General features: G+C 50.6%; 10 protein-coding genes across 10 annotated transcripts; 6 read left to right on the top strand and 4 right to left on the bottom strand.

The window, feature by feature from the left end:
• Positions 1–549: 549 nt before the first annotated feature.
• Positions 550–1,592, top strand: MRS44_005705 (uncharacterized protein; the record flags this gene model as incomplete). Its single annotated transcript, XM_046280598.2, has 4 exons — positions 550–663; positions 723–1,040; positions 1,110–1,415; positions 1,470–1,592. 4 exons carry the CDS (start codon positions 550–552, stop codon positions 1,590–1,592), a joined length of 861 nt encoding a protein of 286 aa, XP_046140735.2.
• Positions 1,593–2,921: 1,329 nt separating this feature from the next.
• MRS44_005704 (uncharacterized protein) lies at positions 2,922–3,425 on the bottom strand (the record flags this gene model as incomplete). Its single annotated transcript, XM_046274764.2, has 1 exon — positions 2,922–3,425. One exon carries the CDS (start codon positions 3,423–3,425, stop codon positions 2,922–2,924), a length of 504 nt encoding a protein of 167 aa, XP_046140736.1.
• A 399-nt stretch (positions 3,426–3,824) lies between these two features.
• MRS44_005703 (uncharacterized protein) lies at positions 3,825–8,623 on the bottom strand (the record flags this gene model as incomplete). The annotated part of the gene is made up of 7 exons (XM_065621497.1): positions 3,825–6,165; positions 6,827–7,051; positions 7,098–7,740; positions 7,792–7,921; positions 7,969–8,106; positions 8,173–8,206; positions 8,253–8,623. 7 exons carry the CDS (start codon positions 8,621–8,623, stop codon positions 3,825–3,827), a joined length of 3,882 nt encoding a protein of 1,293 aa, XP_065477569.1.
• A 765-nt stretch (positions 8,624–9,388) lies between these two features.
• Positions 9,389–11,259, top strand: MRS44_005702 (uncharacterized protein; the record flags this gene model as incomplete). The annotated part of the gene is made up of 7 exons (XM_046283811.2): positions 9,389–9,486; positions 9,543–9,747; positions 9,798–10,020; positions 10,072–10,147; positions 10,201–10,389; positions 10,442–10,671; positions 10,718–11,259. 7 exons carry the CDS (start codon positions 9,389–9,391, stop codon positions 11,257–11,259), a joined length of 1,563 nt encoding a protein of 520 aa, XP_046140739.1.
• A 434-nt stretch (positions 11,260–11,693) lies between these two features.
• On the bottom strand, positions 11,694–14,995 carry MRS44_005701 (uncharacterized protein; the record flags this gene model as incomplete). The annotated part of the gene is made up of 7 exons (XM_065621496.1): positions 11,694–11,825; positions 11,876–12,668; positions 13,062–13,997; positions 14,050–14,277; positions 14,327–14,349; positions 14,453–14,687; positions 14,736–14,995. 7 exons carry the CDS (start codon positions 14,993–14,995, stop codon positions 11,694–11,696), a joined length of 2,607 nt encoding a protein of 868 aa, XP_065477568.1.
• A 1,110-nt stretch (positions 14,996–16,105) lies between these two features.
• On the top strand, positions 16,106–16,823 carry MRS44_005700 (uncharacterized protein; the record flags this gene model as incomplete). The annotated part of the gene is made up of 2 exons (XM_046273399.2): positions 16,106–16,434; positions 16,796–16,823. 2 exons carry the CDS (start codon positions 16,106–16,108, stop codon positions 16,821–16,823), a joined length of 357 nt encoding a protein of 118 aa, XP_046140742.2.
• An 803-nt stretch (positions 16,824–17,626) lies between these two features.
• On the top strand, positions 17,627–19,097 carry MRS44_005699 (uncharacterized protein; the record flags this gene model as incomplete). Its single annotated transcript, XM_046270330.2, has 2 exons — positions 17,627–17,800; positions 17,850–19,097. 2 exons carry the CDS (start codon positions 17,627–17,629, stop codon positions 19,095–19,097), a joined length of 1,422 nt encoding a protein of 473 aa, XP_046140743.2.
• A 746-nt stretch (positions 19,098–19,843) lies between these two features.
• MRS44_005698 (uncharacterized protein) lies at positions 19,844–21,064 on the top strand (the record flags this gene model as incomplete). The annotated part of the gene is made up of 1 exon (XM_046274766.2): positions 19,844–21,064. The coding sequence occupies one exon, from the start codon at positions 19,844–19,846 to the stop codon at positions 21,062–21,064; it is 1,221 nt and encodes a 406-aa protein (XP_046140744.2).
• Positions 21,065–21,139: 75 nt separating this feature from the next.
• On the bottom strand, positions 21,140–22,606 carry MRS44_005697 (uncharacterized protein; the record flags this gene model as incomplete). Its single annotated transcript, XM_046280599.2, has 3 exons — positions 21,140–21,819; positions 21,868–21,985; positions 22,082–22,606. 3 exons carry the CDS (start codon positions 22,604–22,606, stop codon positions 21,140–21,142), a joined length of 1,323 nt encoding a protein of 440 aa, XP_046140745.2.
• Positions 22,607–23,428: 822 nt separating this feature from the next.
• MRS44_005696 (uncharacterized protein) lies at positions 23,429–24,919 on the top strand (the record flags this gene model as incomplete). The annotated part of the gene is made up of 1 exon (XM_046274767.2): positions 23,429–24,919. The coding sequence occupies one exon, from the start codon at positions 23,429–23,431 to the stop codon at positions 24,917–24,919; it is 1,491 nt and encodes a 496-aa protein (XP_046140746.2).
• Between the last annotated feature and the right edge of the window lie 1,399 nt (positions 24,920–26,318).

The following is a 26,318-nucleotide window of genomic DNA, read 5'->3' as shown; positions in this document are numbered from 1 at the left end:
GTTGATTACATGGCGGCCCAAATCAACCATAGATAAAACGCCTACGTGTACATGACCTACTACCGTTAACCGAATAGGACTATCAGAATATACGCAATAAAAAGAGGTCCCTCTCTATTACGGGTGCCAAGATGCTGTACAGGCCGTTTACATTCGCTTGTCCTGGTCACATCATCGGCTGCAGTGCAGTACCTTGTATTTTGAAACATGCGTGATGTTAGGTAAGGCCTCGAAGTCCTATGATTACTATACGACGACATTAATTCGTCGCACAAGCCTGTGGAATTATGTCTCTGCCATACCCAAGTCACCAGGTTTTAACCCGAGTGCATGGTATTTTTAGCACAGTGAAGCGGTGCTCGTGGTTGGTCCTGAATATCTCTACTCCATACCTCAGAATTCAACGGGAATTCGGATTATTGAGGCCAGCGTTGGGCTCGAGGGATTTCTACGCCTGCCTACTTAACTTTCTAGAATTCCTTTGATTCCAAATTAAACGTCTCCCTCTTGTGAACTCTCGCTGTACGTCCCTTTTGGCACTTTTCTACAATGAATAACCTTATGCCACGGGACTTCACAGTATATGGGATTCAACGTTTCGGTATCACTCTTGCAGGTCCACAATGCGAGCCCCTGCAGGAGAATACGGAGGAGTTTACCGCGGTAAGCTTGGCAAACCCAATACCCCCTGACATATCCCAACACTTGCTAATCCTCGGTAGCTGGCGTTTGCTATCCATGCCGGTATCTCCATTCTTGAAAAGGTTGCTGGCCGTCAAACCATGACCGGCCTGGGAACGGCGCTTGTTCAAGCATGGCTCCTCGGAGGTAACGGCTTTCGATTCAATGGGGACCAGGATCAAATGGCTGAATATGTGGATGAGTTCCTCCACGCCATTCGGGGCAACTTCCCTCGTGTCATCTTGGACAGCCTGGGTGGCCCTGACGTGATTGCTGAAGCGAGGCGCATCCCATGCCAGAATCACAGCTTCTCCCAGTATAACCCCAAGAGAGCTGGTGGGATCTATTACAATCGCTCTGTATGTAGTTCACAGTCCGGTTGCGAATGTATTCACACTGATGGCCCCCCATACTGATTCATCCCCTAGCGAGTCTCCCAGATGGCGTCGGCTGCCCGAGAGGCCAACGAGACAAGCCGTCACGGCAGGAAAATGGCTGCTCGCTTCAGGACGTTTCTATTTATGTTTGCTATAGCCACTGCTCACGAGCTTACCCACCTCTTTGTTGGATACCTTGCTCAAGGACAGGACACTACACAGTCATACACACCGCCAACCCTGTCGTATTTGAACTATGCCGGACCCAGCTGGGGTGAGTCTGGACGCTGGCTGGAGAGCCATTTATTTGGCGGTTCAGTTGAATTCTATAGAGACATTTCGGATGACGATGGCCAAGTATGTTGAGCGTTGAAGATTCTATTGCGAGTCCCTTAAGCTGATTGGGAAAAGGCCGGTATTCCATACGTTCTCGATTCAAACTCCCTTGCGCGAAAGATTCGACCAACTTGCGTACTCCAACTCGTCACGAGCATCGGAGGTGACCGGGCCACTTCAAATAATGAGTCTTCTTGAGCTAACACATCTGAAAGAGTTCCATACCTTCCCCTTCACTACGACTGGCAAGGCCCTCACGGTGGAGGAGAGGAGGGAGAGGGGTTTACTTAGCATGGGCTCAACATACGTTAATGAATCGCATTCAAGTGGTGCATTTATGCGCTCGAGGTGGGAAGGACCGGCACCGTTGTATGACATCTCAGCCAGCGAGCTTTGTCGCGTCCCTCTTGAGCCGAGACGGGTCTTGATGAAGATCCGGGTAGCCTAAAACACATAGACTACAAACTACATACGATTACGCTTCCTGAACAGAGTTTGTTCTTAAAGCACTATCCGCGCAGTGCGAACGTGAAAAAGCCAGTCCTAGTTGGTACTCGTCCATGAGATAGCACTGCCTGGGCCTCTTGGATAAAGTCAGACGGATTACCATGGTCACGCACCTTACAAGAGAGACTGTGAAAAGAGTCACTAGACTAGACATTTGGACGGGTCGACATGGCGGCAGCACTCATCAGAATCCCCGTTTCACTTTCTGTTGGTCGATGCCCAGGCCGGTGCCCAAGGACCATTAGGCTGCAAGGTTGTTGGGCAGCCGCGAAGCCTCGCTGCCCTAACCTACTGTGTTTTGCGGCATTGGGTTTCCGCTCCGACAGGTATTGGTACATGCGTGTTTTGTTATTGTGAGACGTCATCGATGATAGGAAGCAGCCTCGCAGTTGTGTAACACGGGGTGCAGCACATCGAAACGATGAGCAAATGAAAAGAGTGAGGCGCCAGATCCGGTGCGAGAAGTGCAGCGACGCGAGTATGGCCGTCATTTTAGTCGCTTACCAGCTGGTTATCAGGCTGGCACGTATATCACTGTATTGCTGGCTGATGGCCTCAGGACGATCAACAGTCAGCACAGCATATGGTGGCCCTCAATGTGGAGGGGGCAAATTATTGTTCAAGATTCCGTGCGAGGCTGTTAAGTTTTCTTTCGCTACGTATTAGCATTATTATATCATGGGAGATGATTTATCTTCAAGTGTTGTAATATCAAACCCTAGACGGTGCAGCAGGACGAAAGGAGTTCGCGCGTCAAGTGACGGAAATAAGCGACTCAGGCACGTTTAATGGAGCTATAGCGCTTAGAGCCCCATGTATGCCAATGCAAGTACCTTATTCGTTATATCCAACAGTCTCGATCATTAAGAGTTATGGGAGGCCTCACTCGTTACGGCCTGATAATCTGAGCGAGCAGCTTCGTGGCTACATGGGACATACGGTTTGAGTCCAGCTTGGTTTTCCCATAGCATTTATTATTGAAAAAATGTTCCTATCTCAAGCGTAGAAGCCAGAGAACTGCTAGACTTGTACAAATTGCCACAGAGTTGTTCCATGCTTGGTCCTCAGCACACTTCCCCCATCTTCCTCAGCCGTGACCATCATCATCGCACTAGACCAGTACGGCATCAACAGCTGATAGCCACCATCAGGATGATGTCGCGGCACCATCAACTCCCAGTCGTTCAGAACCCCAGCAGATGCAAGCATGCCGTTGCCACCGTCGTGGCCCATGTACACCCTGGCCTTTATGTTGAAAAATCCAATGTAGTTGTGGCTATCGACGCATAGCCAGTGGTTGTTGGCGTTAGGGTCTTTTTCAATATCTTGGAGGTAGAGGCCGGTGCTTGTGAGTGTGATGGCCCGGTCGGTGCCCTTTTCGATGATCATGTACGTGTTGCCAGGCCAGGGGACCTGGTAGCTGCGGCTGTAGCGGGGGTCATCAGCCGCGATGGTGGTTGATGGAGGTGTCAAGATGGAGGCAGCACTTGTTGAAGCCTCCATCTTGGCATCGTCTTGATCCATGGTGACTGAATCTCTTGGTTTGTGGTGATTGTGTAAATTCGGAGCCTCGCCCTCTTGCTTCACACCTGGAGGCTGAGCGACGCGGTGACAGATGAGCAAATCAAATGGCACGGTTAACCGCTGAGCCCCGCACAACGACCTCGACGTTGACAGTACGTGAGAGTGGTCGGCCTCCCTGACACAGTGTTGATGACGCGATGCTGAGATTCGGCGATTGAGATCCCGTCTACTAGGTATACCAATCCAAGTACCTTAACTATAGCGTGTCCATAATACAGTGTCATGCCGCGTCAGGTCTCGACACCGTCTTGAATTGATAACTGCATTCTCTTGGAGACCTGCCATCAATATCCACAACAACGAGGATGCCGTGTGCTCAGAGTCGAGATTCTTGAAGGTCTATCCCAGAATGACCATCTCCCACTTCGGCTCTAAACGAATCCAATCCGTCTCCTCAATAATAGCCACCCCAACCCGACTCCAAATGCCCGAACCAGGCGCAGTTTGCTCGACAAGCAAGACATTCAGCTTCCCTGTTTCCCCTGCCTTAGCAATCTCATAGGACCGAGATATAAAGATCAAATCCACAGTCTGTGTCTCCTCAGCTGGTTTCAAACTTGATCCATCTTCCCCGTAGCGGGAAGCATCTCGAAAGCTCTGGCTGAAAGACGCATTCAGCTCCAGTACTTGCACCTCCACGTGTATGAAGAGCTTCTCTTGCCCAACTTTGGCTTTCACCACGGCATGGCTTGTCCAGAAAACGAGGCGGCCAGTGTCATACGCGGGCGTCACCTGTCTGTCTGCCTCGGAGATGCCAATTGTCTCCATTTTTGAGATGATCAAGTCGTCAGTAGCAATCGGCCCCTTGACAACACTCTCTCCCTTCCACTTTAAACCAGAATCGCCAGCCTGCCCCAACCCCTCAACGAGCCGAACTTCGCCATCACTCAGCAGCCCGTAAAAGACCAGCTCCGCACCTGTCTCTCCCATGTTCGTCTTTCCCCAGAGCTCATAATTGTGCAGAGTTGGGCCGATGAGCCCCGTCCAGCCGAGCCATGACCAGCTGGGGTACGGCACCTCTCGAACCTCGCCATCGCCACACACGACTCGATGTATCTCCTCTCGACGCGACGTCCCAGCCTGCCATGTAAGAGCTTGATCAAACAGCTCAGTTGGGAGACCCCAGTGCATCGTTTCGTTGTTCAAGTGCTCGTAGCGACGTATGACGCCCAAAAAGGCAGGCAGTGCGTCAGCAGAGAAAGTGAACTCGCGAATGCTAAACTGCAAAATGTACGTAGCCAGCGCCTCTCTAGAGAACTTGGGATCTCCATCATCCCACTCGTCGTTACATCCAAAAGCCAAGGAAAAAACTCGTACTCGAGGCTTTGGAAGTTCGAGTATCACCTCCTCATCCCACATGGCATCTTCGCAGATCCAAAAGACCTGGGACGGGGTAAACACCATGATGCGTCTAGAGAGGATGCGCTCTTGAAACGTCCACCCGCGAGTGTTCCAAGTGGATCTCTCGAGAGGAGCATTGACGAATAGACCGGCGGTGGGTGCAAGATGGAATCCTTCTGGAGATAGACGGACTGAGCGTTGAAATATGTCGCGTTCTCGCCCTGGAAGACCGGACAGTCCGGATTCTGAATCATCTCCGCAAGCAGCAATAATTGTAAAAAGAGCCCGCGAGTAGACTAGGTCCATTCGCGACGTCTGATGACTCAGATCTTTAATATCATCCTGGATGATGCACAGAGCGTCAACCCAGAGATATCGCTCTCCCATCTTGGATGTGAGCTCGATGGCGTCCTCAACTGTTTTAGGAAGAGACACCCCATCAAGACTGTTGACCTGAGCAAGCCGAGAAAAGTTCTCATTCGTCAACCGTCTTTGGATCTTTTGTTCGTGCGCCTGGCTGCTGGCTCCCCAAACGTAACTGAGAGCGATGTAGCGGCTTTGAGCAGGCAGATTCACAATCCGACGCTCCTTAACATCGATAGCTCTGAATGGGTCAAGCCAGGTATCATCGCTTCCGGCAAGCCAGGCCGGGTTGCAACACTTATCTCCATGCTCTTTCTCGCACTTGTCGAGCCAGCCCTTGACAAGAGAAATGTCCAAGAGCTCGCCAACTTGCCGGCCAGACCCCTGAGGTGAGATTAGTCGGCCGTTCAAATCAAACTCGCCAGGACCGTCACTAGAGTCTCCCTTTAACCAGATGGCGTGCAACCGAACCCAGTCGGTCGCCATGAAGGAAAGAACAGCATAAGGATTCGGCTCCAACGTAAGCAGCAACCGATGAACAAACAAGCGATCTTTCCTTTCAGCGAGTCTCACATTCGCGACATCATCTTGAACTTCGCAGAAAAACTGAGGCTCAATAGAGCACTTGATGTCTTCACCACCCCAAGTGGCACGCATGCCATATTCTTCAACTTCCGGGTCTGCCTCTTCCTCACGATTCTCAGGGAGGGGCTTGCTCCCATAAAAGACATCGGCAAAGTGTTCTCTGGGTGTTCTCTTATGCCGCTCTCTTAGTGAATCGACGATGAGACTGCATACCAAGCACTTTTCTGATCGAGAAATGATATCTTTGAGAGTCCCTAGGGGTGTGTTCGGTGAGGCATCATCTGGACCGGGTCTCGACGTAGGTGCGTAGATCAGTTTTTGAAAATCAACAGCGGCACAAGTGCTGCATAGCTCGTTGCTTGACTGCGTCATCGCAGAACCAAAGTCATACCTGTCCAGGAATGTCTATTGTAAAGGCAGCAATACGAAGAGAAATACGATAATCCCGCAAGCGTCACGTGTGCTAGGCACTCACCGGTATACCCCGAGTTGGGCGTGGCCAATCATGGCGATGTAAGCTTACTCTGCTGCCTACAGCTTGCATGTGCGTAGATCCCATACAAACAGCCTGACACTCTGAAATCGAGATGATCCAGTGTCATTATAAACTTAATAAGTTGATTACTCGCCGTAAATATGGTAAGGATATATAATATGAAGATGCGTTAGAGTTCGTGACCTATCCCCGAGGCTGTGGACGCAAAAAGAGATAGCAACAACGGTGGAATTTCGCTATCGAATCCTGGGCAGACAGGGACTCGAACCCTGGACCACTTCCGTAATTGTTATATCAAGACAATTGAAGTATTATTCCACTAAACCATCCGCCCTCATCGCGAGCTTTTAATGTCTCCTTATAAGCGTTGTGAACCAGAGCCCGTGCTGTTGATGGTGATATGTGAGCTGGCTGTGCCGCTATGGCTGGTCCATCTCTCATCTTGCTCAATCTGTCATCTGCAAGTTGATTCAAATTCCAACCCTCAAGCATCGAGCCATCCTTCCAGGCCCATGCACAGTCTGATATGCGGCATCTGTCTACAATGTATCATAACCGGGTGCCGGATCCGCCTCTAACATGCTCGGAGGGGGATCCCTCGCGAGGAAGCTCAAGGGCAACATCCCACGGCACGAACTCCAACTTGCAACACATCCCAACCGGCCGGGAAGTCAAGACAACATCTTCGGGGCCCATACTGGAGCGCATATCATGCGCCGGTCGCGTCCGATATTGAGAATAGACTGCGTTCAAACAGGCTCTCATCTCGGCTATGGCAAGACTGGACGTTTTTAGCAACATTCACAACAGGAACGCATCGGACTCACTGCTTTCCAATGCACGTACGGGCACCAAGGCCAAAGGCAAAGAAGAGACGCTGTCGGTCAGTGTTGCCTGCTGAGTCTAGCCATCTCTCGGGCACAAACTCATCTGCGTCGGGGAAGATGCTTGTATCGAGTCGATGCATGCTGTATGAGGTGCAGCCAACGATGATATCGGCTGGTAAAAAGTAGCCGTCGATGTGCCTACCCCCTTTGGGCACGTATCGGGGCAACGGAAGAGTTCCTGGGGCCCACAGACGCAGGGCTTCCTGGACGACAGCACCGAGATAGGGGAGAACCTCGAGACCCTTTTTGGGGTCGGCATTAACCAGCTCGTTGTGCAGCCGGGTCACCTTGTCCCAATGCTTTGGCTGAGATAGCTCCCACATCAGCCAACAAAGGGTATCGCCAGTTGTCTCAATGCCTGCACCGATGTGGTCCAAACACTCGGCTTCGGCTAGGTTCATGTCCATGTTGTCCAAGCTCAAAAGCCGGGCTGCAAAAGTGAAGTCGGAAAGACCATCCTTGACCATGCACTCACGAACAAACTCTCGGATCATGGCGCCTCCCTTTTCGATGTTCTTGGACCGAGGGCCGATGGCACGCCAGACTTTGGCGAGAATCGGAGAGTAATGGTCGAGATAGAAACCTGGTAGATTGTCAGTAATCCCGGGGATAGAGTCGTGAAGATGTGACCTACTTTCGCGGGAGCTAGAATAAGACAGAAGGCGAACCATTTCCTTGTCTTTGTCACCAACCAAGGAATCGGTGCCGTAGGGATGAAACAACATGGCTGTGACGCAGTCCAGGGCGTAGGCGTGAAGGTAGAGCTGAGTTCATCAGACGCAGAATAGCAAGCCAATCCAAAGAGACTCACATATACATCAGCAGAGTCTGTGCTGGAACAGACCCTGGCAAAGGCGGAGGCGCGCTCGGTAATGGAATCGAGGACTTTGGAGCGGAGGACGGTCGTGTTGGAGTACCTATCGGCGAACTGGCGGCGGATGTCGCTATGCTGTATAGACCAAGGGGGTTAGCGATGCTCACATCAAAGGCACGGTTTGAAGACTCGGGGATATACAACCTTTTCGGGATCCAGCGCAGTGAACAGGTTACTATCAAATGTCAGCAAAGAGCTCACCAGGCTTCGGCCTCCCTTACATGTGCCCATCCTGCTCGAAAAGATGGTACAGCTCCGTCTTGCGGAAGTCCTTGTTGCCATTGCTGTAGATCTGTTTCGACGAAGCGTAGCTGGCAAAAGAAACCTCGTTGCGCCCGATCTGGACGACAGGCCCGTATCGAAGATGGAGATCGTGGATCCAGCGGCTCTTGGTGCCCACAAACTCGTGGTATTTGACGACGGCCGTGCTTAGCTTGAGGTGCAGCGGACCTGGGATCTTGCACATGGCTGAGATTTTGAGGCGCCGGAGCCATAGTAACAGGAACAGGAACCCAACCATGAATGAAAGAACAACTCTTGGATGAGGTGTGTCCTCAAGGACTGTCCAGAGGAGGCCTCCTGGTTGAGTCATGGTCAAGACAAGTGTCTGAGCAAGCGTAAGATGGTAAAGACTCCGAATGAAGGACTAGAGATGGTGAGATAGTGAAGAGGGTGATAAAGAGAAGTGCAAGATAGTGAAGATGGGTGATGATTTTAAGTCTGTTGCCAAGCCGGGGAGGATGGCAAGATGCCAAACCTGTCCTGGTAATTTGTTCCACGCCTCTCTGGGTTAATTCTCGTCACGTAATACTAACGGTCCGGTCCAGATTGCCGAAGATGTGCTTGATAATGGCCGCCGGCCAGCAGTCTGGCTGGGTCGCCGTTGGAGCCTTTTTGGGAAGGGGGAAGCGACTCTGTGAAGTTTTCTCCACAATGGCTTTCCGGTTGCCCTAGATCAGGAGGAAAAGATGCCGGAGGCGAGTTTAAGTACTAGTTTCTTGTTCTCATTTGCCCTGCCGTCGGCAACCGGGTCGGTTGATGGATCTCACCCCGGATATCCCCACGATCTCTCATATCTCGGACTAAACCCGATTCTTCCTTTTTTCCACTGGTGATCGGGGATCCACTCGGTCTCCACCCGGAGGCTAAACCAGATCTGGCGATTTTTCCACCATCGTCAACGGGCGGTTGTGATAACCATCATGACTTTTTGCCTTCAAGCGTCGGGGCTCGGACCGGTGTTCTTAGCTAGCATGAGAGATAGAAGGCTCTTTCAGTTGATATTTAACATGGACGAGTTCCAACTTCATTGTCGAGGTCCATCATCGCAAGACAATTGAGAACGAACAGTACCGCAATGGCTGAGATCCAACATGCAAATGCTCACGGCCAAGGGCAGGTCAAGCAAAAGTTCAACACTTTGACCCTGAGCCTCTTTTCAATCGTCCTTCCAAGGTTTGCTTTTTATCTCTATGACACCGCAAGAATGCGTTGCTAACTGGTCCTCGCAGTGTCTGGTCCTTTGCAGCTACAGGTCTCGTCATCGGCATCTACGCCGGAGGCATGCCCGTTCTGATATGGGGTGCGCTTCTAGTCGGCATTGTTCTGAGTCTCCTTGTCACTTCGTTTGCCGAGTTTGGTTCTGCATATCCTTCGGTTGCAGGATGTCTTGTTCAGGCTACGAAACTTGGCGGACCTGAATATGGTCGGATTTGCGTACGTTTCGCTGACACAAAGACATTCTTGTTACTGACAAACCACTTTAGGGTTTCATGACTGGTGGCATTCACGCTCTGGCGTCCCTTGTTACTCCTGCGTGTCTCATTACTGCTCATTCTCCATTCTTTACGGCCATGGCCATGGTCATGCACCCCGACTGGCAGCCCACAAAGTGGCAGAGCTTCCTCATCTACCAGGCCGTGAATATCGTCACCATTTTCATCTGCTTCAAGGGGTCCAGGTTTCTAGGTCTGATGGCCACAGCAGGAGGTGTGCATCATGTCAACAATAAAATCCTAATAAACTAACGTCTACAAATAGCTTTCGTCCTCTTTGCTCTGTTCTTCACATGCATCGGAGTAATTGTGGGTTGCGCAGACCCCATCGCACCATCTGAGTAGGTCTTGTTCAGAAGCCAGTATCGAGGTACATCAGCTAATGATATCATAGGGCGGTCTGGTCCAAGGTCCAGAACTTCACCGGCTGGCCCAACGGCTTTGCGTTCCTGATCGGCGTCTCGTCGCCTCTGTCTGGATATGGACCGACTCATTGGATCCTCAACATGGCTGAGGAGGTTAAAAACCCTCGCCGTGCCATTCCCATTGCGTTATTAGCGCAGCAGGTCGGCAGCATTGTCACGTACGGGCTCCCGATTTCATCGATGGAATATTATACTAATCATGGAGAAAAGATTGTTTGTGTTTTTCATTGCAATCGGATACGGTGTTGGCAACGATTGGGATGCCATCGTCGGGAGCCGCTATCCCGTCCCCATGGCAGCGATATTCGAGTATACCACACGCTCCAAGGCCGGTACAGTGATTCTCTTGTTCGCTATGGTCGCTTTGGGCATTGTAAGCGCTGCATCATACATCAGTGCGGCGCTACGCCTCATCTATGGCTTCGCCAGAACGGGAGCTTGTAAGGCATTTCCCTCATGTCGAGATGCTTGCTAATACTATCGCAGTTCCTTTCTCTGGGTGGTTGAGCGAATACGACACGAAGCTTCAGATCCCAAAGAACATTCTGTGGTGCATATTTGGCCTCAATGTTGTCCTCGGGTGCCTCGAGCTTGGGAGTTCCTCAGCCGTAGTCACATTGGTCGGTGCAGCCGTCGTTCTGTTCACCATCGGCTACCTACCGATCTTTGTCGGCTACATCCTGACGGGCGGGCGCTATTTGGGAAACAAAGGGTGGTTCAAGCTGCCGCGCTCACTGAGTCTTGGACTTGCCTGGTTCAACTCGGTGTCGATTATCATGCAGTCCATTCTTCTTTGTCTGCCGCCCAGCAACCCGATCACGGCCGAGAACATGAACTGGGCTTCCGCTGTTGCTGGAGCTTTGGTTATCTTTCTTCTTGGCAGCTACTGGGTCTATGGTAAGAGTACCTACCAACCGAGTGATGACTTGATTATCTGCGGTGAGGAGATCACGGGCGAAGATGGTCTAGCGTCTACGTTAGCCACTGAAGTTTCGGATAAAGAGTTGAAGGAGAAAGCTGCCGCTTAGAAGCAGCTTTGCAAGAGCCTTGCCTCTCGTGAGCGTCAAGGTATTTCTTTTCGGATAATAGCTATGTGATGGCCGAGATGATTTCTATTGTCACAGCTCGGATTGTTTCCCTGCGCAGTTAAGGGAAGGCAATCGAGGTGCTAGGCTGCCATAGTATGAAATTGAGAAGTATTTAGCAGATGGAACAGCAGACTTTTATTGTATACGCTTATCTGCTATTGACTTATCACCGTGTGAGGCAAAGGGGGACGGGGATAAACGGACTCGCGTAAGTCTCTCGGTCATGGACCCTCGACCCATGACCCGGCCCTAGCTACCTATTCCTGTTGAGAAGTTCCTCAAATTCGCAGCGCCCTCGCGGATTGCCATTTCCACGGCACTTTGGGCATGAACTCCCATGCGCTATCATGAGATAATGCAGCGGAAACTTGAGCTCATTCGGTATCCTGGCGTCCAGATGGGCCTGCGCCGTCAATTTGGTCGCTATGGCTGGTCTCCATCCCCAGAGCCCCGAGAGCCGATATACGTGAGTATCGACAGCAAACACGTCCCTTTTGAGACAGATGCTGAGGAGGCAGTGTGCACACTTTGGTCCGATCCCCCAGAACTTAGTCACCTCGGCAATGACCTCGTCGTCACTCTTGGTAAACAGATGCTGCAAGTCCCATTTTCCGTGCTTGGCCTTGACGTCTTTTAGCAGGGTCATCAAGATCTTGGCCTTGCGGTTTTGCATGCCGCCCGGTCGGAGGGCATCTACGAGCTTATCGGTGCCACCCTTGACGATAGACGAGTATGCGAATGGCGAGCCATATATCTCCTTCATGCTTTGCATTGCCCTTCTTGCATTGGACCAGCTTGTAGCTTGGCTTAGAGCTGCGACCACTAGTGCGTCCATGGCGTATGGGTAGTCTTCAGCCGGCGCGTCTGGAGCCGTGAGAATCTCGCGGACGGCATCGCCGTGGAGCCCTTCAAGAATGTCATGAGCTGTCTTGCACTCCCTTGGGGTGGGGCGAAGGAAATCGGAAAATGGCGAGGGTTTTGGTGCAACTGATGATTGTCCCTCAACTTGGACAGCTGCTTGCTCATTGGTTGGCGACACACAATCCTCGACACTCTCAGATCCGGCCCGTGGCTTTGGTGTTTGTGATGTGTCTTTGTCATGGCGCCTTGCACGTGTGTTTTGAAGGCTTCGTGTCTTGTAAACTCGGCTTGATGTCATGGTTTTCATAGTGTTGGCGCCGCCTCTGCGGGCTAGAGTGTTGGGCACAGTTTTCATAGCGACTAACGAGGTAAAGATAGGCAGGTTTCCGGGGGCAGAAGGATGAAGGAGAAGGAAGAAAATAGAAGACTCGGGGCGATGAGCCTTTATCGAAGCACCGACAAACATCAGGCGCGATTCACGGTCTTGGCTTGGATGTCCCAGATCGGGCGTGAATCGCCCCACCCCGAACATGCATCGGCTTCTCCAAATTCATCACCGCTTTACACGTTCTCTGAGTCTTGGCGAGTACCGGTCAAGTCGTCCAACCTGCATACCTATACATCTTGGTAGTTAGGCATTCTAGCTAATTTGGCTTCTTGCTATCTTGACACGCAATGGTCCCGGGTAGGTGAAGCCCCACTGTGCCGGAGGCCGGAGCCACCGAGGCCCACTCCGACTCACGGGGCCCGGGCCACAATCGTTGCCGCTCACGTTTAAATCGCTCTTTTCATGTCCAAAATGCCCTGCTCAACCCAAAACAACCTCTTTCCAGACAGGCCCTGGCGAGAAAGATTCCAAGATCGTGATTTGAGATATGCACCCCATTCCCCGTCGTTCCGCAAGCCCTTGATTATGCTCCAGCAACATGACATGGTAATCGTCTCCTGTATCATGTTGTTCGTCTCCATATGAAAGTAATATAAACTCCAATGGTTCTTTGGAAGAGAAAAAGTCGGTATCCTCAAAGCCGTCCAGGAGCGTCTCCCCGCACTTGGCACCCGATTTCCCCACGAGCTCGCACCTCCCGTCAAACACGTCGACATGGCTAAGCTTCATGTAAACCGCTAGTGCCCAGAACTGAAGGACGGGATATGGAGGCACTGGGCCAGGGAGATGAATAGTCTCGGTAGGTGCGGTTCGTGTCGTTGCGAATCCTAGAGGCGCCGGAGGCTTGAACATGTGCCGGCGTCGGTATCCAAGATATGGCGTGTCGTGAAATGGGAATGAATCGTTCGCCGCGGGGTCCGACACCAGGTTAGTGATACCTGACTGACTTCGTTTGTACCAAATTATCCAAGTCTTGGAGAGCCATTCACTGTTATCATGGAGTATATCTAGCCAGATACCCCCTTGCCATCCGCACCAAGAGTAGCTTGGGAAACCCTTTCGACGACGCAGAATACAAGCCCAGGACTCGAAGATGATAAAACTATCAAATGCACCTGATGGTAGTCCCTGGACGAAGCGGTATTCGACCTTTTCGGAGATGCGGCGGATAATACCTGCCATTGCGCGTAGTACATCACCTGGATCTGTTAGGGCTCGGCGGGTGTAGTGAGTCAACAGTTGGGAGTAGTTCTGCAGGGGATCGTCCATGTACGCCGCCGCTGATAGCGAAAGCACTATGCCTTTGAACCGTGGCGTCGCGTTGTCACAGTCAATGCAGGATTCCAAGAACTCGCTGGTCCTACACCGAAAGAAGACCTTGTTGTCTACAGAGTAAAGACCCCGGCGGGAGAGCACGTGTTCTTGAAACCTTGCGCGGTGGGTTAGTGTTGAGGGAGCAGAGTGATGGATCAATTACATACGTCCAACCTCTTGAGCTGTACATCGAGCCTTCTAATAGCCTGTCCAGGCCGGCACAAACACCCAGTAGAATTCCGGGCTGCACTTCCAAGACAAGGTTTGCAGGGCGCCGACTACCAACTTGAACCCCGGGTAGTCCGGCGTTGGCGTCAGTTCCAGTTGCCGCGAAAATTGTTAACCAAGCTCGCTCGTAAATCTGGTCCATGACGTCGACGCCCTCTCCAGGTCTTCTGGGTCATTCTGGAGCAGGCAAAGGGCGTCAACCCATAGATATCGCACGTTGAGCATGCGGCAAAGAGTGACTGCGTCACATATAGTCCGTGGCAACCGAAGAAAGATTTCTCGCAAAACCCCGGGGACGAGCAGCCGACTTAGGTTCGACTTGGTTAATTTAAAGTTGGATACTGCGCCCCAGATGTAGCTGAGTGCTACGTAGCGGTGGAATTCCTGGGTCTCGACCAGACAGTGTTGCATGACGTCGATGAGGCGAAGGACATGAAGGCCTGGGAATGCCGAAGCGAATGATGCATCATCAAGAGTGCAATGGTTGCCATGAGTTGTCGCACAAGTTGATATCCAGTGTGAGACCCTGGAAATATCCAGCTCGGCTTCGACAAAGGGCCGGAGGTAAGCGCTGTTTCTGTCAACATGACTAGTTTGGGTAACAAAGCAAATGTCTTGCTCTCACAAACCATGGATACGGAAAGCCGGGCGTTCGAAGTAGGAATAGTTTTCGCCCCACGACACAATAACGTCTGAGCTGAGCAGAGTTCTTTGCCTCGGATCGGTTCGATATGATTCACAGTACGCGTACTTGACAAGCTGGCAGAAGCGACAATGGCTGGCGCAGATGCGGGACCAGGAGCCGAGGCCATACCTTCCAGATGCTGGCATGGCGAGGAAGGGGATCTGGGCGCAGTAGTCGCAAAGCGGGTGAGATCCAGCCATGGCTGATTTCCATCCAAGGAACACCAACACCGTTTGAGCCAAAGCCTCAGCTTTCAGGTGATGAGCTCGAAGGTAGGGAGCCGATGTGGGGGATTCTCAAAGGGTCACAAAAGTCCATGGCAGATGGTGAGACGGGGATTAACCCGCATTTTGGGCGGCTGCAGGAGCCAATTAACAGCGGGCAGCACAGCCTGATCTAATCCCGTCATATGAGTACTGTAATGCTTTAGAAATGAATCCGGGATTTAAGGAACCTGGCGTGAAACAAAGCGAACTATACGCTCACACCTGCTATCTTAGAACCCCAAGTGAATGGAACATGGAAATGTGTTGCCACAAAATGACACGGTGACGGTTGAACGTACACCACCTGGCTATATATTCCAAGTTATTTGTCCAATGAAAGGAAGCTCGGTGCTTTTTAAGACCAGTGCGAAGACTTGATTATGGAGAAAGGTTGGGCAGATAATCCTTCCAGGCTTTGCCGAGGTTCTCACTCTCTGTTTCAATCTAACTACGGCTGGGGGAAGACATAAGTGATGGTGTACTAGGAGTACACGATAAACGGTCGACTGGGCAATGGCTGCACTATGCTTTGACGGCATAGTATTATTTCATTCTGGAGGACGAAGACAGAACGGTTTATCCCATTTCAAGAAGGAAGCTATCCCGAACTGTCCAAGTTGCAACTAGAACAATGACCTGTCTGTTTAACAACTCGCCCGCCAATACGTCACAACTCGGCTTCTGAGACACAGCTAATAAGCACTCTACTGGCCCAGGTTCCCCGTAATTACCCCCTGTCCTCCTAATATCGCCAACAGGCTATAAGAGGAAGTTGCATGTATAATAGGCTGACTCAAGGCTGATTACGGGCTGGAGTATCAACGCCGGCCTATGGGAGATTTGGATCCCTGCACGCAGCGAGGTGCATTTCAGCTCGTTTCCCCAACGAGCAAAGAGCAGCGCCCCCGACGTCGTATAGCATAAGGCGTAGAATCCTCCTACCCAGGCATCACTTGATAATTGCCAACATCTGAGTTGTCCTTAAAAGCTTGATACTCTCGTAGTTGAGAGACCACAACTCAGACATCTAACCTGACACCCACCATGTTCCACAACTTTCGCTACAACCACATTCCCGCTCTACTCCTGGCTGCTGCTCTCTGCTACCCCAGCATCGCAGCAGTCTTCCTCAGCCCCAGTGTCGTCCTCACGAGCTATGGGTTTCCCCCACACATCGCTAATTCCGAGGGGGCGTGGGTAGTCGACGCTGCCGCAAACGCACGCATGCTCTGCCTGGGCGGTCTCATGTTTTGCTTTTACCGAAGGGGCGATTATCGCGTCCTCGACACTTTTCTTGCTTCTGCGTCGACGATTGGGATTGTTGAGTGCATTGCGCTTTGGGACATTGGGAATAGGACTATTCTTGTGCTGCGGTTTGTTGTCTTGTTTGTCTTTTCTGTCCTGGGGCTGCTCAAACTACCGAGCTCCCCTGAGAGTTGTCGGCTTGAAGCCATGCCCAGACATGTGAGAAGCATTTCAGCCGCAGGCTGTCGCACTCCGACGTGTTGGGCCTGTTTCAACGACGCTGGAACTGTGTCTGAGCATTGGTCTTGTAGGAGGAAAAGTGTTCAGATCTCGATTTGTTCACAATGGCCTCCATTTGTTCTTGCCACATTCTTTCAAAGCAACCCTTGCTCCTCGGTTGTCAACCCTTGGCTGAAGGGTCGATCATGTCTCAGCGCCGCTCCCTTGCGTCAGAATACGAACGACTAAGACATTGGATGACAATTATAGATCCAGTGAATCAGTCTCTACAAAGTAAAAAGTCGTCTATTTATTTCATACTTGTGGAATTATTCCTGTGAATACTTGCAAGCTAAGTTACCATTCAACTATCATCATCACGCCTTCGATGACGAATACAGTACAATTTTTTCACTGATGGATGTGCAAACCAGTTTTGGATCTGACGATACGAGCGAAGCCCCGACAAAGTCCAAGACATATTCCCCCTTGCGATGAGACATTAAGGCTGGCAAAACTCCCTCCATTCCAAACCATCAACGCCGCCTCCCTCAAACACTTCCAGATCTAAATCGATACTCTCAAATTCCAGTCGCCCTGCCCTTAGCGTGTTTCAATCAGCACTTTGATGTCAGGGAAGTCCAGCCACACGGAGAAGCGGCTCGTGTGACAATCATGGTCAGCTGAAAGGCAATGTTCTCCCTGCATCTCCAGCCACACACAGGACGCTGAGTCCTGGAAATCTGGCATGTAGAGGCTCCAGGCAGTTCTTTTAATGGTTATAGCATTGTCTGGAACCACAAAAGCTGTCCCTTGGCGAATAATCGTCAATACCCAGCCACACGGCTTGACATGTCTCGCCACCAGAGAACAATGCAGGTGTTGGTAATGGCCCCATAAGCGGACGTCGGGGACTATTCAGGTCCGGTACTGCGTGCCAGAGACAGTTTAAGGGCGTTGATGCCAAGTATATCAACCAAGCTGCACCTCTTGCTTTGATCGACATAATCATCACTTCCAAGATCATCAACACAAGCAAGCTACAACACAACAACCCGATCAATAACACCAGACACTCCTCGACATAAAATCATCGACACCATGAGGAGCTCATTGGCTTTCCTGGCTTTCGTGGCCTCTACCTTTGCCGCTCCCCAAGCCGTCACAGAAGATATCAGGCCCAAGAGCGGCCCGCCTAAGGGATGCAGCGAATCCTACGACGGCACCTTTGAAGTCACGATCTACAAGAGTGGAAAGTCAAAGCGAGACGTTCAAGTAAGAAACACACACCCCATTACTACTACCATTCACTGACCAGCTATAGCCACGGGAGTGCAATGGAGAAGGTGTCCTGGTCATGACCCTCAAGGATGGCGTCCTGAAGGATGCTCAAGGCCGAACCGGCTACATCTCGGACAGCTATCAGTTCCAGTTCGACGAGCCTCCTCAATCTGGTTCCATCTTCACTGCCGGTTTCTCTGTCTGCTCCAACGGAACTCTTGCTATTGGACCTTCGGCTGTCTTCTGGCAATGTCTGTCGGGCGATTTCTACAACCTCTATGACCGTCATTGGGCTGAGCAGTGCTCGCCTGTCGAGTTTGGCATCATGCCTTGTGGCGAGGGTTCCAAGGATGCTCCTAAGAAGAGAGTTGTTGGAAGTAGCATTGTCGCCACGACTGTTGTGACAGTTGTGTCAGACGGAACGACCAAGGAGGTTCCCACGACTATTGCTGTTCCCATGTGCCAGATTGGCGATGGTCAGGTTCAAGTGCGCACAACTCCTTGCGATGATATGAACTTGCCCATCATCACTGCTCCTCCAGTCAGCCAGGTCTCGGATGGCAAGCTCCAGATTCCCACAGATGCTCCGCCTGCTCCTCCAGCTGCCCCTGCCGCCCCTGCTGGAGGTAAGCCGGCTGAGCCAGACAACAACGCCAAGGGTGGTGAGCCGTCTGGTGATGGTGCCTCTGGAGACTCGGCCCCCGCTCCCGCCGGTGATGAACCTGCCGGTGGGGAATCTGGCAGCAAGTCTTCCGATGAACCTGCTGGCGAGCCCGCTGATGATGCCGACTCGGGTGACGAACCAGGCGAGCCCGCCGCGCCTGCTGCCCGACCCGCTGGCGTGTCTCCTGGTGACGATGATGCGGGTGCTGGCCCAACAGCCACAGGTGGTGAGGCGCCTGCCAACACTGGAGGCTCTGCCGCAGACAAGCCTGCTGGTGGTGCGGCTGCTGGAAGCAAGCCTACCGGAAAGTCATCACCTACTGGCGCCGACGATTCTGAGGTGCTGGTCACCGACTCTGCCCCTGCTCCGTCAGGCACGGACGACGCTGAGGACGCTGAAGACACTGAGGAGGCCAGCGCTACCGGAAAGCCTACACGAGCCGTCAAGCCCTTCCATCCTCAAAGCACCGGCAGCGATGATGCGGAGGAGACCGATAGCGGCTCGGATGCTGCTTCAGGTGACGACGCTTCTGATCAGGCTGCGTCGCCAGAGTCTAGTGCGGTGAAGGCGATGCCGGCTGGTGTTGCCCTGATGATGTGTGTGATTGGAAGCCTCATGATGCTGTAACATAATGAGCTGGAAGGATATGACTACTTTGATGAAAATTGGATCGGGATAGCATGGATGTGGTGTTTGGTTTTTGTATTTGTTTTGTCATCTTTTGATTAGTAACAGTAATGAAGTGCATTCCTCTTGGTTAAAATATCTGGTCAGTTCAATTTCTTTTGCGGCAATCATTTGTCCCATCGAACGTTTAATAAATCAGCTCTCATCTCTCATTGAGAAGGCCTCATAAAGTCTCCAGGACGGACGTCTCAGTAGTGAAGAGATATTGAACGACCATACGAACCTGTAGTCAAGTGTTTAAGCTTTCGAACCTGCAGCACCAATGATGTCACTTGACCACTCAGGTCAACGGACGAAGAATGATTCCTCATGTTCCCCGCCAACTGGAGCCGATCGCGCCCGATTGACAGGGGGCGCAGAGTGGTGGGTCGCTTCTAACGTGCCGATAAAAGGAGTCATTCGCCGGGCATCTCGGAGCTAACAACGGAGCATCTCCAACCGCGTCTTATAAGAGGTGTCATCCCTTTGGAAGCAAACTTGAGCGAGCAACCCTAAAAATGTTGTCTCAACTCGCGGGCTGTCTTCAAGACAGCCTCCAGAACCACCCTCTAACCTATACCGTCATTGCAATCACCATTTTACTCGGACTTCCGACCCTTCTCCTCATTCTAAAATGGACCGAAAATTCATCTTCAACTCGCAGAAAACTGCGAAATCTGCATAGGCTGGGGGTATTATCCAGCAACATGAGCGACCAGACCGACGTCAAGTTTGACGTCCCAGAACACACCTCGACCGACACGCCCATCCGTATCAAGGCCATTTTCATCCACCCCGTCAAGTCTTGTGGACCAATAGAGCTCGACCATGCCGTTTTGACCAAGACAGGCTTCATGTACGACAGGTGCTTTGCAATCGCGACCGAGGTGGCAAGAGCCGACGCCGAAGGGGGCTCCGTCTGGCGATTCATCAGTCAGCGGACCAAACCCCTCATGTCCCAGATTAAGCCCGAGCTGTGGGTGCCTCACGAAAAGAGCGACTCCCAAGATCCCCTGGTTCGTGCAGGAGGATGTTTGGTCCTACGGTTCCCGGACCCCGATCCCCCAAGTTGGATCAACCGCCTTGAAGCCTTGATTGACTCAAGCCAACCGGTGCAACAAGAGGTGTCCTTCATTGTGCCTCTCCAACCGACATCTGAATTGGTGGATGAGTACAAGATCAGAATGAAGCCATTTACTATCCACTCCCGCGATGCAAAGGGTTTGGACATGGGCAGGGTTCCATCGGTGGCAGCAGCACTTCCCAAACTGAAGAGGTTCCTCAAAGTCTCGGATCAAAACCTCACCATCCTAAGGTGCACCCCTGATACCCTCGTGAAGACCGACAAGAACCTTGCTCCCCTGAATCACATCGGCACTCCGGCTGTTCATGGATACACGGATCAGCAACCAATCAACATCAACAGCTTGTCTTCAGTCCACGCCGTCTCGTCAATGTTGCCAGTGGAGAACCAACCTCTGAACGCACTTCGGTTCAGGGCCAACATATGGATCACGGGCGCTCCGGCCTTTGAGGAAGAGAACTGGAAACGCTACCGTATTCTTCCCAAAACTGCGGGCTCTCATACACAAGCCAAGGTTGCACCAGCCCTGTCTGTCGTCTGCCGTACATCTCGCTGCACCATGCCCAATGTGGACCCTAACACAGGTAAATTCGACACCGATAAGCCTGCTCCGGACAGGGCTAGAGGTAGAGCGCAGCCAAGTACAACCCTAGTCAAGTACCGGACAGTCGAGGATGGGAATCCTAGGGCGCTTGGTTACTTGGGTATGCATTGCGTTCCTGAGGACCACAGCTTGAGCGAAGCAAAGAGTCAAAAGACGGGATTGTACGTTCAGGTTGGAGATGAGATTGAAGTGCTTGAGAGAGGGACACATCTTTACGGGTCCACGGGCAATGATTACTAGACTCTTCTTGCCGAATTGTAAAACCATTGCTGTTGTGTCTTTGAACAACTTCTTTGTTGCCACTCACAATCCCTTTCATTCACCCGGTTCCCTATAATTCAGCAAGTGCTCGTTCCTAATCTGCCAGAGGGACACTGGATCAATAACACTGGCAGGCAAGCCCAAGTGATGAACAGCGTCTCCGTGTGAAAGGATCTTGTTGGAAATCACCTCGCTCTTGACTCGAAAAGGTTGTCTGCAGTTCTCATGGTCCATCTTTCTCCAAGCATTGGCCACCTTTTGCCCCGGTTTCATCTCCCATGTCCCTCGCCAGGTGACGGAAGAATCCGCCCTGTTATACGTGAATGCACAAGCTTCCCCCTTTGCGCCGTTCCATAAGATCATAGTCTGCAGCTTAGGCATGAGCATCGCAGCATTTGAAGCCTTGAGAAGTAGATTTGTCACTTCCTCCTCCCTTGGAGGTGTCATCGACCGCGATGTCAGAGCAAGGGAACGCAGTTGTTTGCACCTCCACTCTGGCTGGCACGCCTGGAAAAAGTGCTCGGCATCCACCATAAACGAGACGGATAGCTCTTCCTGTTGAATGCTTCTAGATGAAAACGCAGAACCAAGAAAAGGGCTTGCGATACGCATACTATTTGCCATGGGGCCCCACATAAGTAGCAGTCGATGAGCATAGCCCTCATTAAGATCTTCAAAGACCGACACCCTCTCGAGACTTGTGGGAAGAATTTGATTAATACACTTTTCGTATCCTGGAGTATATATTAGTGTCGTCTTTCTCCACGTGTGAGCCTGCTCACTTTTGTCCCAAAACTCCCTTTGGAAACAGCCTGTATCCCATTTACGCCATGGCTCCCAGACCAGAGTGCCCAGCCGAGGAAATGAACCAAACAGCCTGCTGACCGCCTTTGGGGGGAACTGACGCCGGAATTGTCAACGCATTGTAAATTTTATAACGGCAGTCACTTGGGGGAGTGACTTGAACGTGTCTGCATGTAATTGGTCCCTATGAACCATGTAGTTATTTCCGAGGAATCTGTCTATGGCTTCCGCATCAGAGGGCTTGACTTGTCGACCATGTTCGAATCCATGCTTGGGATCATGGATCTCTCCAATTGGACCGTCTTCTCCCGGACTGCCCACGAAACAGTGCTGTTGCCAATGCTCGCGATCGCTCAGGGAATACGCGATGAGCTCGAGAGCCAAGTCTCGGCCTCCACTGCGCCTCCAGCTCTTCAAGGAGCCAAACAGGTCCATGGCGGCATTTTCGATGATGGTTTTGTTCTCTCCCTGCCAGGAGTTGCTTTCGGCCCAGCCACAGAGACGACAGTTGTACGACTTGAGCTCGATATTTAGCCAGATGCTCTTGATCAGCTGTTTTCGCCGTCTAGGCTTGACCACCTTTACGAACTGTTCCACATCATGCTGGCTTATTTTGAGATGACCAAAGTTTTTCGCCTCGAAAAACGTTTGCCATTCTTTGGATACAGCGTCGTAGCACCCTCGGGAGTTGTGTCGCTTGAGCAGGTCGAGAATCATGAGTTGTATCTTAGCAGGCAGAAACCCCCAGCGGGAGAAAAGGACGACCTTGGCTTGTTGTTGTTGGTCAGACACGGTCAATAAGTCGCGTATTGGGACGGGAATGTGTTTGGAAAGATGGGTTTCAATGGGGAAAAAGTCGGCTGCGTGGGAAGTTTTTCCAAGACAGCCTTCAAAGATACGGCGGTCTTTTATAATACGAGATGGCGTATGCAATCTTTTTCTTCTTCAATGTCGGCCGAACCATCCATCTTGCTTTTTATGCAAACCTTAGCTTTCACACTTTTTTGTGAACTTGGTGATACTTCTAAAAGAAGTCATGAACCCGAATAATAAAGAAACACAGTTATTGACAATGCCGGCATTAAAATCCAATGCCAAAAACCGCTATCACTTAGGAGTACATTTTTTACCTGCTGCCAAAAGGTCCCTAGGTTACATGGAGGTTTCGCCTTTGATGCACGCTCATAACAGGAGATTTTAGGTATGGTTGTAATGGGCCAACGAGCGATGAAAGGGCCGAGGAAACTTGCGTATTAGGTCAAATATCTAGACAAATCATCCATCTCAAACAATCGAGAAAGGAAACGAATTAACGATCAGTACGGTAATCTTGAGGTGATTCCATATGAACATCGTGGAAGTTGACCGACCAATCACCAGGCCTGGTTAGAATCTTACCACCGTCTTTAGCCAACCAATTACAACCCTGGGCTGTTACTACTGCTGCCTGGCATGGGACTCTGGAGAACCCGCACATAAAGTCCCCTCATGGTCCTGTCTTTGTTGCCATGCAATTCTCACCTCATCCAACCTCTCATCATGGACACCCAAGTTGCATCCCCACGGAACAATTGCCCTCTCCCAAATGAGATCTTGCTGCTCATATTTTCCAAATTCCTCATCACGCTAAATCCCGATCCCCGCTGTGGTCCCTTTGGCATCATAAGATGGACCCTCGGAAGATACAGAGATTTGAGCAATATCTGCAAAGTCTCGAAGCAGCTCAAGGCTGTCGCCCAGCCTTTGCTGTACCGCTTCTTGCTCACCTTCCCTTATCATAAAGGAGTCGACAAGGTCCTTGGTTCGATGAGCAACAATCCTCAACTCGGCGAACTGGTCGAGGACTTTGATCTGCGCTACACCCTCGACACGCTCAGGTGGGACAACAGGCATGGTGAGTGGTTCGGGAAGGCTCGTCCATACCTCAAGTTGCCGCCTGAGCTGGCAGATCAGATTGAGTCAGTGCTGTCTGAGGCGCTGAATCACTACACCATGGAAGCCCGGGACGCCCTGACCGCCTTTTGGCTTTCTCTGATGCCAAACCTGAAGAAGATGAGCTTGTCCATGATGGACGAGACTGAGCTCACATCTGCCCTCCTAAAGCATGCCGTTGAGTCCACCGAAAAGACTTCGATAGGCACCCGGCCACTTTCCTCCCTGCAGGAAGTCAGTTTCACCCAGGCACCTTACAAGAACGAGCAATCCATTTACATCACTGCTATCGAGTCATTATTCAAGCTGTCCTCGCTAAGAACCCTACGAACATCCAGCGTGCACTGGACCCAACCGGAGAGTGGCGAGGCCTTTGTGTTATCTACAACTACCTGTTCACTCGAACATCTCGACTCGAGGTCGTCGAAAATGCCACCCGAGACTGTGAAGAGCGTCTTGATGGCATGCAAAGAGTTACGAACCTTGAAACTTGACATCGGTCTGGAAAGCTCTCCTTGCGTCTTTCCCGTCTCCTATGATTTGGGTAACATTCTACGAGATCACGGCCAGAATCTTGAGAGGGTCAGCCTTTCTTTCCACTTCACCTCTACAGACAGAAAAAACGGGGAATGGTTGACCGGTGAAGAATACATGGCCCAAAAGATAGGCGACCTGCGATGCCTGTCCAAGTTGAAACACTTTGGACTAAGCTTGCCTGCTCTTGGGGAGCACATGTACCAACGGAAGAGACCAAACGGCCCCTTACCGCCATTGATGGACCTCGTCGAGATGCTGCCGCGTTCACTAGAAAGTCTCGTACTCCGTTGCGGGTTTTGCGATAAACAAGCCCTAGTAGAGAATCTCAACAGCTTGTTTGCCACTAGGGAGATGTTTCCGAATCTCTGGTGCGTTATATTGTCCAGCGAAATAAAGTTGGAGAGACACTTCACAGACCTTGGATGGTCTTGGAAGACGGCGGAGAGGTGCGACGAGGGTTGGAGGTGGACGACAAGGGATGTCAGCTCATATGGGCTTTTGGTTATGAAGAAGACGGGAGTTAAGCACAAGCTTGACATGAAAAGGCTGGATGAAGTTTAACTGTGGCCTGGGGGTTTTTGCCGTTAATGACGTCTCCAGTGGAAGGTATTTGGCACAATACCAAATACAATAGTGCCCGTCGAATATACGGTAGCATCAAAGCCCAATGCTATATCGCACTACAAGACTTGAGATCTTTGTGTACTTTGGCGGATGTTGATTTATCTGGTATGACCGTACAGCAAGTTAGGACTTGTCCCCCGATAATGCCGCTTAACAATTGTTCTTGTTGTCAATGAAGCACCCACCCACAACCTTGGTTCAGCTCCCTTTGAAGGCTGTTACAAGCTGCCTTTGCAAGAGAGTTGCAAGGCGCGATCGTTTGCTGACATTCAGTGTGCAGGGTTTGCCGTATGATAGACTCGATATCCTGCATCCTTGTACCTTGAGAGTCTGATTCATTTCCCAGTTTGCAGCATAAATAACACCACTGGCACGACTGAGAAATGGCCCTACATACCTATCTACATCATCAACCATCCCATATAAAACCCCAAGGCCGCTGGGCACGCCACGCACACACCACGATAGACTCCAAGATGACCTCTAATGAATCTACACCAACCCTGATATTTACTCACAGGTTCCCCACTAGGCTCATAAAGGACTATCACCAACTTCGGGATGCCTTGACACAATTCTACGGTACACGGTTTGGCCGGGAGATTATTAGAAATAATCTTTTAGTCACGGCATATATTAGTACTATGATGATTATAAGGTTCCTAAGGAGATAGACTAGTTATATTAGGTTTATATTTAGCAGAGGGGATATTAATATTATCTTAAATAAGGTATTAAGTTATATCTAATAATATACTTACGGTATTAAATATAACGGAGTTATATTAATAACTAAAATAATTAATATATAAGAAAATATAAATAAATATATTTTATATATTTAGGTAGGTTTTCTTAATTATTATCTTAAGAATATTAATTAATGTAATTATATAAGTAATTATAATAATTACTTTTATATTAACATTTTACTTTTAATATATTATTAATATTACTAGGAATATTTAAGAAAAAAGGTTTTTATAAACCTGAAAAGTTTAAATAATTAATTTATAAGCCTTAAGGATAAGACCTAATAAAAAGAAAATATTATATTATAACTTAATAAAGTATTTATTATATACTCTAAAGAGACTTTTTTATGTTTTATGAATTAAAATATAATTAGTTATAAAGGAAAGTTACTAGCTGTCCCGCAATTTTCTGGCCAACGTAGCTTCACTACAGCAGGTTTCAGTGAGCGCCACTGTTATAGCCCTATGCACAGTCTGCTTGCTCTTTGCGCGGAAGATAGCGTAGGATAAGGTATCGTCACTAATGAGAGCTCTGATTAAGCCGACCCTACTGCTATGACTGTCGCGAAGTCTTATGCCAG

Source organism: Fusarium solani (assembly GCF_023522795.1).
Source record: "Fusarium solani strain SB1 chromosome Unknown bctg00000003_1, whole genome shotgun sequence".
Taxonomy (NCBI): domain Eukaryota; kingdom Fungi; phylum Ascomycota; class Sordariomycetes; order Hypocreales; family Nectriaceae; genus Fusarium; species Fusarium solani.
This window is presented reverse-complemented; position numbering and strand designations above follow the sequence as displayed.